General features: G+C 40.9%; 1 protein-coding gene across 2 annotated transcripts; it reads left to right on the top strand.

Moving 5' to 3' along the window:
- Positions 1-149: 149 nt before the first annotated feature.
- Positions 150-8,985, top strand: zdhhc20b (zDHHC palmitoyltransferase 20b). 2 transcript variants are annotated; one of them, XM_080489693.1, is made up of 14 exons: positions 159-287; positions 2,123-2,149; positions 2,523-2,617; positions 2,713-2,833; positions 3,087-3,156; positions 3,316-3,348; positions 3,887-4,007; positions 4,585-4,620; positions 4,753-4,882; positions 5,715-5,841; positions 7,437-7,526; positions 7,611-7,723; positions 7,812-7,859; positions 8,048-8,985. In XM_080489693.1, exons 1-13 carry the CDS (start codon positions 170-172, stop codon positions 7,853-7,855), a joined length of 1,125 nt encoding a protein of 374 aa, XP_080345819.1. In that variant the 5' UTR covers positions 159-169; the 3' UTR covers positions 7,856-7,859; positions 8,048-8,985. The 2 variants fall into 2 exon arrangements, with proteins under 2 accessions (XP_080345820.1, XP_080345819.1); XM_080489694.1 differs by lacking the exon at positions 4,585-4,620 and having other exon boundaries at positions 150-287.
- The last annotated feature ends 6,346 nt before the right edge of the window (positions 8,986-15,331 follow it).

Consider the following 15,331-nt stretch of genomic DNA (forward strand, 5'->3'; position numbering starts at 1 on the left):
TTTGAAATGGTGAATATGCTGCAGTATCGGCACTTATTTCCCATTATAACATTATTGTTTGTAGTGTTTTTTTTTTTTTTTAATCAAAATACTCAGACCCCCTCGTGCCACTTCTTGCCGGGGTGACGTCACCGGTGGACACTCCCTTTTCCCCAGCAGAGGGAGAAAGATGGCGCCCACACACGTCCTGAGATGCTGTCAACGGGGCTTAGCATGGATTCCCGTGATTTTTATCGCCCTGGTCGTCTGCTGGTCATATTATGCCTACGTGGTGGAGCTTTGTATATGTGAGTAGACGCGCTGCCGCCGGCTGTGGGCTCTTTAGAGCCCGGTAAAGGCTGTTGTTGTCATTGTGCCTGTCCACAGGAAGTAAATGGACCGCAGCTCAACAAAGGTGTTGGCAAGCTTGTCCAGTGTCCACAGCTGGATTCTGAAAATGATCTGCACCGCTGTCATCGCCTCGGTGCCCTGAATTAGGAGGCGATGTGTTTGGGTTGAATAGAAACTTTCGCCTCCGCTGTTAATGCATCTTCTCCTCTCTGTGGTTAATGTCGAAATGAATGGGGTCTGAACCGAGAAGTAAAACGCTGTTTCTCTATCGCAACCGGATAAATTCTAATACATCTGGACCATCGAGACCTGTAATGTCCTTGCTATATGTATTTGCCCATCTGGGTTTATATTCTCCCTTTCTAGTTAGTCAGCGCTCTTTGAACGGAGCAACAGCGCGATCTGCGGTAGTTTGTATATTTAAAGCGTTTCAAAACTTTCTTTTCACGTAGATAACCACATATGCCAGGTTAAAAACGTGCACTACAAATTATATGTAATAAATACCTTCAGATAGAGAATGCCTTTATAAAGGCTGTAAGTCACAACTTGTGTTTTGCACCAAGCTTGTGCTATTGTCCCAATTTGTCTGAATTCCACTTCCAATACATTCAGATCTTTAAAATATAGTTTGAATACAATATTTAATAATCTTACCCTCCACATATTTAATTCATTATAAAAAAAAAAAAAGGCATTCCCAGACCCCCATAAGAAACCTGCAGAACCAGGCTCAGAAGTGTTGGGAGAAACCAGAGATCCGGTAAACCAACAGATATAAGAACTCTGGTTTTCATGTGTCCTCTTTCCAAGCATTTTGTCGTCATCGGAAACTATTTTTACACATTCAGAATTAATTTGCAGTGATAAATTCAATCCAGGAATTTCCCTCTGGGATTAATAAAGTATTTCTATTCTATTCTATTCTATTCTATTCAGATTTATTTTTCTGACTATCGCTTTTGAATATTTAGCAACAATTGAGTGTGAAATGTTCTTATTTAGCTTGAAAAAGCAGACACCAATATATAGTATGGATGCAAATAAAAAAAGATTAGAATACAATGGAAAAGTACATTTTCCATGATTTAAGTCAAGCAGTGAAACTTCAAATATGTGCAATTTTTTTTTACACAAGAATAAGCCCTTTAAGAGGTGTTTGTGCTTTTTTTTTATTTTAGCTGAAAAGTTGTGAAACTCTAAAATGCAAGATTTGAAAATTGCACAATATTTGATAAAACCATGTGGGGCTTTCTTTTAAACAAAAACAAAAGGCCATAATACATACAATCAAAATAAAAAATAAACATTCATCTTGGAGCTTTTTCAGTGTTTTTAGAGTCACTCTTACACTCACAACATATAATTTTTCAGTGAATTATTATTATTATTATTATTATTATTTTTTGATGCACCTGTAATCATGTGCTCTATTGATAGTGGAAATTTGTGTACGGGAAGATTTAAGTGGATTCTATTTTTCAAAATTAAAGCACTATACCCATAACACCATTTAGAAATAACTTTATTTTACACATTTTGAGATCTCCGAGCAAATGTTTTTGGTCCAATGAGCTCCAGTTGGGAAACCATATGGCAAGATACATTTTTACCACGCTGCAAGTCTTTAACACACGAGCACTCCCAAATACAGACAAATTATATGACGCTCTCTTTTCATTTTCATTGTTGGATCCATAAATATAGGCACATTCAGTTTTAATGTCCCTGTAATTGGCAAAGTATATTTCACTGTCTGACATTTGTATTTTCTCCCTTTTATCTCTTGCAGTCACCATCCGCAGTATAGGAGAACAGAGTAAGTGTCCCGGGGGTTCAAAACAACATTTACTGAATTTATAACACATAGATGTTTCCTAAATTGAGCCACTTTTTCTTTTATTGGGTTAATCGCTCTGAGTCCTGTTGAAATGTGGTCTTTGGACTTGGCTATAAAAAAAAAAAATGGGGCTGGCACAGAAAACACGTCTTTTCTCAAAGTGCTGAGGCTTGAATGCTTAAGACCCAGCAGCACCTCCTCATTCAGCATTAGTTATTACCTCTCCTCTCTCATTGATTAAAAGTTTCTTGAAGCTCTTATTTCAAGTAACAGCCCCCCCCCCCCTTGTCAGTTCTTTCTTTTTGCCCATGTTGAACTGTTGATCCTCACACTTTCTTTTTACACCCTCCAGTTGTGTACTTGATCTTCTTCCACCTCTCCTTCATCATGTTCGTATGGTCTTACTGGAAGACCATCTTCACCAGGCCTGCCAACCCCTCCAAAGAGGTACAGTACCCTGATTCTGCACAACGAGCCCACGCTGTCCGCATGGCGGCTTCGTCAGTATCCTGCTTAAATAAAATGTCCCCTTTTGGTTCCAGTTTTGCCTGCCCAAGGCTGAGAAGGAGCGTTATGAGAAGGAGGAGAGACCAGAGTCTCAACAGGAGATCTTGTGGAGAGCTGCCGCCAGCCTGCCTCTGTATACCCGCACAGGTGCTGGAGGTACGTCGGTGCCCCCGGATGAATGCTTGTGTTTATGCTTGTTAGTTTTATCTGGGTTGATGCTGCTACCCGCACCCAACAAGAGGACTGTTGGGGAAGTTGTTAAACGATGCGACTGAACCTGGATGCAAAGTTTTCTCCCCACGCGTTTATGTTTATGAGCACTGCTATTCATGTGAACGGATTGAACTGTGCGCACCTGTGCTCTGTACCGGTGTAAAACTGACACGACGACTTTGTTTACATGATGCAGCGATCCGCTACTGCGACCGCTGTCAAGTCATCAAGCCAGACCGGTGCCATCACTGCTCCGCGTGCGACATGTAAGAAGATTTACTTGAGTGTCAACTGTGAGAATTGTCTGGTGATGCAGCTGAGATGTTTTTCTCCCTTGGAAAAAAAAAAAGAATGGGCTTATCTTTGCCCCTTGTGTATGTTTATATTAATGTGCTACTAACTAATGTGTTTGCTGCGTCTGGCAGGTGTGTGCTGAAGATGGACCACCACTGTCCCTGGTGTGTAAGACCTCAGTTCTTGTTTGATGTGTTGGGATGAATCACACCTCATGCCAAGCAAACCGCAAACCAACTGTTGTTGACTTAATAAGATTTACAAAACGCATCACATTTCCAATAAAAACAAATTGATTACGGGATACCAGCAGCTGATCAGGATGAGGCAACCGGATTGCGAAAACCTTCGGAAGAATTTTAGTCTATTTAGTGATATATGTTGTGTAAACACCGCATCCTTTTATTCGGTTTTACACTTTCCAACTGATTTTCATTACAAATAAATAACATTTTATGTGGGTTTTTTTAAGGCGGACTCAATAATGCCACCAACTTCAAACTTCTTGGAATATTTGTTAACACGAGTGTTGCAATTCTCTATCTCCAAATAGAGTACTTCAATTTCAAGTTTCATACTTTCCTGTTGCCACCTATTAAGTATTAACTTATAAAAGAAAGCATTCTGGCAGTAATGCCAAGCCGCCGCCTTTTGTAAAGTCAGGCGCGATAAGATTCCTTCCTCGTCTCTGTGTGTCTGCAGGGTGAACAACTGTGTCGGATTCTCCAACTACAAGTTCTTCATCCTCTTCCTGGCCTACTCGCTGGTGTACTGTTTGTTCATTGCAGCCACGGTTCTGCAGTATTTCATCAAGTTCTGGACAGTGAGTAATGAAGGGTGGACGTCCTCTCGCTCGCTCTGTGCATGCGCCGACTGTGTGTCTGTCGCTGCGCCGCAGATGCAGATTCCCGGTTGCTCGTCAAAAGCCAGGATGAGCATCCTTTGAGCTGTGTGTGCATGGTGCTGACCTCCCCTGCTCTGTGCTGTTCCTCTTGTCTTTTTTTATTTTGTCCTCTCTCACCCTTCACCCTCTGACCTCCTCTCTGTTACCCCCCCCCTGTCTTCCCCAGTTCTCACACACTGGCTCATTGTTTGACGAACCCTTTCTTTTCTCTCTCTCTCTCTCTCTCTCTCTCTCACCACTCAAACACCTCCTCCTTTTCCCCAGATTTTTTCCTCTTGTTGCAGCTCCGCTTTGATTCCCCCTTTTCTCACATTCTTTTATTCTTTGTTCTCTCCATTCTCGCCACAGTTTGCCCATTCACTTACTCTCTTTCTTTTCACCCGGCACGGCCTTGACTTGTGTTTGCCTGCCTGACTTCTGAGCGCTCTGCCAGTTTCCCGTCCTCCTCTTTCCCTGCTGGTGTTGCTAACCAGTCTTATTTCTGTTTGTACTAAAGCTTTGCCGGAGGAAATCGGCAGAGAACTGCCCGAAGGTAACGCAGCCATCCTCCAAAGCTCTCATCACCGTTGCTCCTCTCCTGTCCGTCCTCCGTGAAAATTCTCCCTCCGTGCGGCGTTGTCATTGATTCCTGTCTCGCTCTCCTCTTCTCTCGTCTCTTCCCCAGAACGACCTGCCTGACACTGCCAAATTCCATGTCTTGTTCCTTTTCTTCGTGGCGGCCATGTTCTGCATCAGTATCTTGTCCCTCTTCAGCTACCACCTGTGGCTCGTAGGGAAGAACAGGTCTACGATAGGTACCAAGCACACGCACACATTCACCACATGCGTCTGCCATTTGCCCCGTTGAAAACATGGCTTGTTATTCAATGTTATAAAGTATGTGGTTCAACTTGACTCTTTCTATTCTGCTGTGAGTATATACAGTATTTGCTAAGATGCAGCTTCTCTTCAGCAGATGCTCCTTGCGCATCTGCAAAGTTTAAAGTATTTATGAAAAGCCAAGGATTCAAATGAAAAATACCTTTCAGAATATGAATAAATCCATAAAATGTTAAAATGACAAAGAAATTTTGAAAAGGCAAAATATTCAATGAAATATAAATCCCCCTAAAACCTTATATAAGAGGAATTAACCAAATAAAATTGTTTTAAAAAAGGTTGAAATAAAGATTTTTTTAAAAAAAATTAGATGGACATTCTTCTTCCTCTTGGCTTTCAGTTTAAAAAAAATAAATAATTTCCAACCTTTTTATTTTGAATATGCAAGAAACTAAAGAATAAATGTATATGGGAGAACTACAAAAATTATAACAAAACACAATGCAAAACAATTTAGCAGATACTTGAAACAGAAACAAAGTTATGCATATCGATAAAGAAGTAAGAAGAAGAACAACTTAATAGCCATCACCCTTTCTCCATTAATTCAAATGGCAATAATAAGTTTCTTGACACATTTCTTGCAATGCACTCGGCTCAGTTTTGTCCAGAGTATTAGTCTCAGTCTGAGGACAGAATCTTTACTGAACAATAATCTTGTATCCTTTTGAATTCAAGTTGCATTTTGTTTCAGTGTTTTGTTTAATGACTGTTCGGTTTGTGGTCTCACTCGCCCCTTCCCCGCAGAGGCATTCAGAGCGCCGGTCTTCAGAACAGGCTCTGATAAGAACGGCTTCTCTCTGGGTTTCCGAAAGAATATCACTCAGGTCTTTGGTGACCAGAAGAAGTACTGGCTGCTCCCTGTATTCACCAGGTAAACCACACGAACATGAACGTCCCCCGATCGAATCACAGAATCACTTTTATTGACGCAGATGTTTTCGTGGGGAGATAAATTCCTTCTCACGCCACAGTAGAGGCCGATACGTAACTCATACTTATGTAAACTACTCAAAGAAGCGGAACACAAATTCACATGCATGCTCAACATATTGTCCAAATAGATTGACACCAGCTAGATAATTCACCTTTCTACTCGACCAGCTTGGATAACAGCACTCTGCACAGGGCTGAAATCTGAGCAGCTAATTCCTACAAACACATCTGAACAACCACTGTTCTTTTCAAATCAAAAAGAAAAACATACATGTTTAATGTACAAAAACAAATAAAGTGAACGTGAAGAATTGACTGGTGTTCTGCTGAAGTTCTAATTTTCCTACAGAAATGGTGTCGCTGACTATCTGATGTAAACATTTTGAGACGCCTGTTGGACAGTTTGATGTTTTCCAGGGACGCGAGCGCGAACACCTTTTAATATTTTATTTTATTTTTTAATGGAGCTTCTGAATCCCCCAGTTCGGCTTGTGCTTTTACTTTACTGCTTTGCAACAACTCAAACAAAACACACATATGTGAGGAGAGGAATAGATGAGTCCAAAATCCTCTGGGCCTTGCTCATAACTTTAGTGAAGTCCAAAACTCAGTACTCACTGCCGCACGTTCAACCTGAAATCCATTCATCCTCTGTATCTCTACTGACTATGACTGAAAGAAGGTCACCATCTCAGGGCAAACGGGACACATTACTGATATAGACAATTACACACTGTCATAGTTGCATCGTCGGGCAATTTTAGACTCATCAATTCACCTTTTCTTGTACTTGTAACCGTAACTGGATACACACGGGGGAGAACGAAAGAAATCTGGGAGTGATTACCAATATTGTGGAGCTCTGAGATTGTGCAGTCTGAAATATTTTTCGTCCTGCACAATCTCTGGCACATTTTCTGTTTTCCTTTCTCCAGCGGCAACATCTCCCATTGTTGTCTTTGACAGCAGGAACAGAGTTCAACGCAAGTCGAAGAGTAGATTTGAGCAATTGTTAATTGTGCTAATTGTAAAAAGTTAGTTGAAGTTTGCATGCAGATGCTCAGTGCCAGCAACCTGCTGAATCTCTCTTTGGTTGGTCTAAAGTCCTGTACGCAGCCTTCTTGCCTCTTCGTTGTGTGTTCCTCCTGTTCCCTGCTTCGAGTCAAAGAAAAGTTGGTGTCATTTTCCACGAGTCTGTCACTTTTTTGTTTCTCGAAGTGTAATCTTCTGCGGCAGTCTGTAATCGTCCGTGGAGAAGTGTGGCATCCCGCTGCAGATTACAGTTCTCCCTCCGCTGCTGCCAGAGAAAAAGTAATCAAATATGGCTGGAGTCTTCTGTGTCGATTGTAAATTAAACTCCCAACGATCTGCGAGTGCCTAGAATCTTTTTTCTGTCTCGTCTATAGTTGTGCCACAATAGTAACAAAACATACACCCAGCAATTAAACACCTCGGTGTGTAAAGCTCCGTAGAGCTGAAAATGTTTTTGTCGGATCTACTATGATGTTTCCTTTTTCTCCTTGTTCGCTGCAGTCAGGGCGACGGGCTCACGTTCCCCACTCGGCTGGTCAACGCGGACCCAGAGCAGGCCACAGTCAACCTGCATCCAGAGCCCAGTAAAAGGTGACCCACCTTTGCTTGGTATAGTAAATGTGATGTTGAAAGGGTTTAGGAAGGGTGCTGAAGGATGTTGGTTTTTTTTCCCAGTGCTGCGGAAGTCCCGGTGAGCCCGCTCAGTGACTCCCAGAATCGCCTCTTGAGCAACGAGCAGCACGCCAACAACATCGGAGACCATCTGGCTAATAACACCCTGAAACCAGGTGAGCCACGGCGGGGCTGTAAATAGTCCACCTGCAAAATTCACGTTCGCAGCTCACCTTCTCACATAATTCTGTTTGACTCCCACAGCTGAAAGTGAAACCATCACAATCTCGATGGAGAGCGAGTCCTAACCAGGTAATCAGACTCACTTAACCTCACAGGCTGCTGTCGCCCCTCAACTAATGGGCCACACATACACAGTTACACAGTAACACACAGTTTTGTGTGCAGATTTCTCACCTTGAAGTGCTTTACTGTGCATCTTATGTGGGGTTTAAATACACTCAAGTGACATATTTGTTTTGTGTTTTTCTCTCTCACAGAAAAAAAAATGCCTCAGTCATCTCTTGCGATGCCTTAAGCAACTCAACAGCCCCCCCCCTCCCCCCCAGGCTCATTCAAAGTAACTATGGAAGTGCGGTTCACAGCACAGGATTGCATCTATGGCGCTGGCGTTCTTTGATTCGATTTTTTTATTTCTTTGCATGCAGTTTCACCGGCACATCCCACACCTGCCATCATAATATCTGTGATACAACTAATGCACATCCACACACATGCTGGCCGTCACACATTTAGCTGTATTCATATTTCCTCTTGCTGTTTTCTTTTTTCCTCTCATAAAAGTTATTGATGGATCTTAAGAATCCCGGAGGGAAGAGAGAGCTACTTCTGGTTTCAGGCAGCATTTTTGTTTTGTGCCAAAAGCTCCTCTGAGCTGCACTGAGACTGTATCTTATAGGCGTCACGCGGCTGTGAATAGTGGGGGGACAAGCTGGACTATAGCAGTACGTTTTTGTTTCAACATTTCACTCTTGTGTTTTTGTCTAAAAGGCAGCACATGCTGTGGAGTTGGATCTATTTACCCATGTGAGTGTTTTTTTTGTGTTCATGTGTTTGATTTTTTTTTGGGGGATATAGTATTTATGGTCCGTACTCTTTTGAGATGGATGTTTTCACACCAGAACCTGACCTGGAAACTTACAGAAGACTCCTGGTTTCAGTGGACTGCACACTACCAGTGCTTCGCAGGGTAGACTGTTGCAGGGTTTTTGGTGAGAAATTGGACATTTAGAGCACAACAATATGGAATTTGCACTTTGTAGAATATCAATGTCCATCAGAAAAAAAGTGCTGCTTTTTAAAAGAAAACAACTCATCCCAAGTATGATGGGGGAGGATGACTGGATGATCCTGTGATTCATAGAGTTTTGTGTGTCAAAAGGAATGTATGTAGCAGTTAAAGTGGCAGTCATAGTTTAAAAAAAAAAAAAAAAATCTACATATAAAAACAATTAACACACTTAAAAAAAAAAAAAATCAACTATGTGATTTTTTAAAAATTTATTTTCATTTTTTTCCAATCGTGCTCCTGATAGCTTCACCTGGGAGATGTCTTTCACAAAATGCAACATGCAGCATTCATTCTCACCTGTTCTCAGCACGCGGCGTGTTTTTTCTACAGCTCAACTTTTACTAAGACGACCAACACTCATTGCCAAATAAGGGCTGGCCTGTCAAGAGCTCTGACCTCTGAAGTGTTTACAGCATCCTAGCTTTATCTAACCTCACTGGCCAATGTCCTGATAACCAAATCGTATTTATCGGTGGTTTGCGGCGCAATACCTTCTTTGTTGATCTGCCTCTTCTACCTGGGTCATGATGTCTTGAATTACTAGTGCTGGCCAGCAGGTGGATGCATGTCTCTTGCTATTTGCCCTCATTCAGCTGGAGTTTCCTCTACTACTACATCATCCGACTCAGGGCTCAATTCACTTTCAGTCTAATTTGCAGGTGCAGCTTTCTCCAAAAACAAGGATGTTTTTCTCAACAGCCGATTTATTATGCATTACCTTTTTCCTCTGAGATTTGATTTGAACATGAAAGTGAATTGAACCCCTCTGACTAAATGTAAAATAATGGTTTCACCTGCAGCTTCCGCTCGCCTTGTCACTGTATACACATGTGTGACTGGAATCGGCTCAGTGTTGTGACCAACGGTTAAAAAGAAAGTTAGGTTGTGAAACTTCACAGTGAGTTGTCTCGTGATCGCTGTCAAACAAAATCTGCAAAAACTAACCATATTTTATTTGCTGAAAAGTGAAAATGACTTATGCATATCCCAGATTCGTCAGTAAAACCAAAAGAAAAGGAGGGGAATGTCCCAGGAAATGTCTCAACAGTGCTGAAAGTAGCTTTCCACTGAAGCATGACTCAGCAGATATCCTGATGTCTCTCATTACTCACATCTCTGATCACATCCTGAGTGCTGCTGGATGATCCCCCCCCTGCTGATTAGGTAACATGAGACTGTGATGACTGGCAGGCTTACAGCTGTTTCTGTCTGGTGGAGCGAGTACTGTACTGGTGCTGTGAGGTGTGGCTGTTTCTCAGTAATCACAGTTGTTGCTGGATGTATCCCGAACTGGAAAGCATATGTAATTGACTGAATAATGGAGTGTTAAAAAAAAACAACCCAGAACTTTGTTTTAGTCTTTCCAATCATGTCACCTCAAAGGTACTTGTCCCCCCCCCCCCCCCCCCCCCCCCCCCCACACGGGTGATTGGATCATAGTTGTCATTGTAGCACATTAAATCGCTGTTGCAGATTGTAATACAAACTGAAGTTTTCTTCAGATTATGTAGATTTTTCTCAAGCTCCCACATCAACATTTATTTAAAACAATTGTTAAATAGAATTATGTCTGAGGTCCCGGTTTGTCCTGGTTCTGAAACGATGGACCTGTCGTCTTGTTTTACACATTGCCTATATTTTCTCTCGCCAGGACTTTGAGACTAAAGTGCGCGTGTATTTTGTAAAGCTTAAGTGAGTGTGTGTGGTTTTTTTTAGGGGTTGGGTTTTGTGATCTTGTTGTCTTGGGAGAAATGTTTCTGTGCAACCATGAGATTTTTTTTTACATGTCTGTGAACATACACCACTGTCTGAGTAATGCTCTGTAAGATGCCGCCTCACTCCTGTGGGGGCGATGAAAAAAAAGTGTTTTACCATAATAATGAGGATTATGGTGTTATAACAAAGCTTTTTTTTTTTTTTTTTTCAACCATCGCTTGGGGTGTCATGTTTTGAATTAGCTTTACTCTCATCCGTCTCAACTTTATAAATGAAGCCATAAAAACTCTTGTGAAGATGGAAGAAGGATCTGAAAAATTCTGTCAGTTTTTTTTGTTTTTTTTTACACCGACAACTTGCCACATCTGTATTCACATTGCAGGTGTAATGGATCATAACTTGCTTACAACATTTTGGTTTTCTTTTGTTAAAATGTCCTATTTTACAATGAGTGTATATATATATTGATAATGTAAGAAAAAGACGACATATATATTTTTCTTGTCTGATTAATTTTACTGTTCCTATTTTGTGAATGAAGTACATGCCTCTACACAATTAATGTGAAAATAACAATAAATGTTTTTTTTAAAACCTTCGTTCGGATTTTGTGTCTGAATCAATTGAAAGGTGTGTTTTACTTTTTTTTTTCCCATTGTGTCTTCATTGTGATTGTGTTTAAACTCAATAAAATGGGAGTCGGACTGAACTGCACACACTGGAACTTGATTCCAAATACTTGAACTACAACCTTATGAAGTGCATAATACAACCATCCCTCACCCCTTTAGTGTATTCTATACTGGCAAAGGAATATTATAAAACCTCCCCTAACTTAAGCACAATTAGACCCCCACAACACAACCATTTTTGATGTTGAGTTTGTGCTTCTTCACTTCATAAGCTGAAAGTTCTGCATCCTTCAGCTGTGATGACCCTCCTTTGAGTACCAGCTCTTGTACTCTTGAGAGCGCAGGATCCTTGTCAACCCTAAGCTTTGACTTGTTCCACAGTCATTGAGATGATTGTACTTCCTTTCTTTATAGACAATGCTGTATTCATATGCTTGTCATATTCCGGCCCACCTTTGGATAATAGGTGACGACATCTGTGGTTCGGCTTGTCTTACATAAAATACTGGGACTTTTTTAAAAGCTGCTAGTTGTTCCTCAACCTACTGCCACTTGATATCCTTCTGGAACATGTTTGTGGACTGAAGCCAAAACAGTGAACAAGCTCTTTAAAGACCTGTTTTCATTATTTAACAGTTCAAGATCAGTTTTCAGCTCTGTCATATTTGAAGGGGTTGGTGCACCTTTGACTGCCTGCACTTCATTATGGACTGGATGCAGTCCTGGAGCATTCACTTTACCACACAGGAACATCACTTTTTCTTTGAGGAATACACATTTGGTCCCTTTTAGCCTCAGTCCCTTTAGCTCCTTGAGTACCCTGACAAATGATTGAATATGCTTGTGGTCATTTTTACCAGTCATCAAGATGTCATTTAAGTATACAGCCAGTTAAGGTGTCGTGTAAAAAGACCTCTGGCCTCTGATTCTGGGTGTAATTGCAAGTCTAGACTCTTCACCCTGGACCTTTCGCAGTAACCTGAATAGTCATGTTTATATTCATTCCAATTAAAAAATGACAATACTTCTAGCTGCCACAACATTATTCCGTTCTCTAATGGTCCAATTTTCAGTATATTTGGTCGAATTATAAATAATAATATCAACCTGAGAGAAAATGTTTTATCTCCTCCAAAATATTACATTTCGTCTCATCTTCAGTAGAAGTCCTTACAGTTACTACTGCTGCCTGCTTCTCACATATCTTCAGGAGTTGCAGCACGACTTTACATGAGTCTACAAACATACACAGAGTTAGTCCTTTCCACAGCCGTTTATGATCACGTAGAATTGTTTGGCTTGAAACGACTGTTGTATTTGACTCTATATAAATACATTTGAATGGATGACTCAGAGTGGTGCCGAGAAATTAGTATTTTTTTAACTTGTCGATTTTAATGTGTTTCCCTATTATCAGGGTGTCCAAATAACTGTTGAAAAAGTCTTCATTTGAGTCAAATTGCTGCAGTGAAAGTTCACATCACTCCCTTATCAGCTTCTCTTCACTGGATTCATGTGAAACCTAACATAGAATTGTTTATTCTACTTTTAACTTACAAAGCTTTTATCAAGATATGATGAAGACTGGTTGTGAAAGTGGTTAAAGAGCTGTTAGTCCCACACCACTGCAGCAGAATCCAGTGTAAAATACTATAAATATGTATATGTTGTTTTCGTTTTGAAACATTTCCAGTGTGTTGTTAGTTTCTTTCTTTTGCTTGTTTACTGATTTTGCGCGTCGTGAAATACAGACTAATATTTACTCTGTCTTAATATTCATATTTTCCCAAAGATTTCATATCTCCCAAAGATGTCACCTTTATTTATTAGTACAAAGTCCCCCGTACAGATCTCCAACCTTTGCTTGCATGCAAGCATGTATGTAGAATTATGTAAAGTCATGCTGCAAGTCTTTAACCGATGTGAGGCGCAGATAGCACGGACGTAACAAATTCGCTTTTCTTTCCCTGGTTTGCAAATTGTAAACATTTCATCCCTGTCAGGAACTTCTTTTGGTGGTATTACTTCTGAGGAGTTGTCCTACGCTCTGCAACTCCTTTTGAAGGCACCAGAAGCCTGATACAATTGTAGAAATCCTCCAAAAACTGTCACTAGGCTGGGATGCGTATGATTTGTGGTATTCCATAATTGTACAAATACTATTATCTTGAATAAACACCCTCGTAACTCTGTTGATCCGTTCACTTGATTTCTGCATCTGAGCCTCAATCTGCGCTCCGTAACACTTTTTAAACTACAGAATCTTACTTTTTGGAATTTCAATGGACGGTGACATCATTTGCAGAGCATCATCAACATAGTTAGATTCCTGACAACTGCGACGGGGCCTGGATGTGAATGTGAGTCTGTTTGTAGCCTTGTGGTGTCAGAAACAGAGAGTGATAAGGAAGAGTAAACATGGCTTTGGTTTCTACTCAGTCAACATACCGTGGATTCATGACCTCAGTTCAAACAAGAGCTATCAGTTTGACAGCCCGGCCCTTGACTTCAGCCTCTCAAAAAGTTGACTTATTCTGGATCCAAAAGGTTTGCAAACAAGCTGGGTACCACCTGTAATGCATCTGATTTCCAGATATCCTCAGTAGACTGGCCGAGTGTAACGACTGTTTGATTGCACCATCATGTACCGCAGATATGAAACCAAAAAAAAAAGAAAAAACACCTTTGTATGAAGTGGATAGTATTTGGATACCATATGAGAATCTGTCCTGAAAATAATAAACTGAACATTTTCTTATATTTGTGCATGTGTGTGTGTGCGTGTGTGCGTGTGTGCGTGTGTGCGTGTGTGCGTGTGTGTGTTTGTGTGTGTGTGCGTGTGTGTGTGTGTGCGTGTGCGTGTGCGTGTGTGTGTGCGTGTGTGTGTGTGTGTACTGAACTAAAACGTTTTCCCCCAGGGTCTTGACCTCAAGATCTATTTTTCGAGGAAGAATTTGTTGACTATAAAAACAAAGTGTGTGATCAAAGAGAAAGTAGACACCTGGTTTAATGATCGCACTGGATACATGAAGCTACAGGGGGCCAGTGTGGCTTGGAAAAGTGCCACCAGGTAATCAACTGATGGTTTTCGTTGTATCGCATTGATTTAAAATTAAATCCAGAAGTGTGGCATCCAGATGGGAGTCAGCAACTTCTCGCCTCCAGGTGATAGAAATATTTTTGTGCTGAGCCTATCTCCTTTGAGGACTGTTTCTAAACTGTGTTTATAGCTGAAGTCTATCACGTGAGGCTTGTACAAACCTGAAAATAAAGACCAAATGAAAAATAAGGGCGGTCTGTAGATTTGCAGGGCATTTCAAAACCTTTTATCAAACTCAGACTAGTCATGACAAATCATTTGTTGGTAGTCCATGTGTGAAATACAAACGTCATGTAAGGTGTGTCTTGACGCACCTCGAATCGACTAAAACAAATGACTCAGCAAGTTATCGCACATTGAAGATTTTGTCACAGAAATGCCACGTTTGACAAATATGTGAATACAGAGTGAACCAATGTGTGTTTTTATTGTTTTTGTATGTAATATCCTGCAGAGGAATTCCAAAAAGTTTACAGAGTTTTTTGCCTGCTTTTATGCCCCTCGGCCATCTCTATTATTCATTCCTTGGATGTGTCTGTACAGCTCAAGGATAAAGATTTAATCTACCCACGAAGGTAAATTAAAGCCTTTCGATATATTTATTCTGTCTGAAGCCAAGGTTTGCCTGAACAAACAGGCAGATCTGATAAACATTAAGAAACAAATGAGCAATGTTCCGGCACAAGTCCTTAAAAATAAGAGACATAAAGAGCATGCTCTCATGAGACAAGACTAAACCAGATGCGGAAAACATGTTTTGTCAGTTTAAAAAGAAAAAAAAAAAAGAGTACATTGAATTGTACACTGGCACCACTAGTGGCATATATTGTGTGATGTCCTGGAATATCACACATGGCTTTGATTGTTGAGGGAAAGTATTCAGAAGAAGCCAAGGGCATGAAAAGTTTTGAAGCGAATGCCCCACATGACAATATCCCTGTGTATGTTGCTATGGGAACCGGGGGGCATGTGAGTGCCTGTGTTGTCCACAGCCTTGAAGAAATTCCCCATTCCACAAAAGCAT

The sequence above is a fragment of the Lipophrys pholis genome (assembly GCF_963383615.2).
Source record: "Lipophrys pholis genome assembly, chromosome: 20".
NCBI lineage: Eukaryota > Metazoa > Chordata > Actinopteri > Blenniiformes > Blenniidae > Lipophrys > Lipophrys pholis.

What these genes read in the sequence shown, in the direction of transcription:
- zdhhc20b (XM_080489693.1), top strand. Translation starts at nt 170, where the DNA reads ATGGCGCCCACACACGTCCTGAGATGCTGTCAACGGGGCTTAGCATGG. An exon ending in CGTGGTGGAGCTTTGTATAT is followed by an intron (nt 288 to 2,122) that starts GTGAGTAGACGC and finishes TATCTCTTGCAG; the next exon opens with TCACCATCCGCAGTATAGGA. An exon ending in CATCCAGAGCCCAGTAAAAG is followed by an intron (nt 7,527 to 7,610) that starts GTGACCCACCTT and finishes TTTTTTTCCCAG; the next exon opens with TGCTGCGGAAGTCCCGGTGA.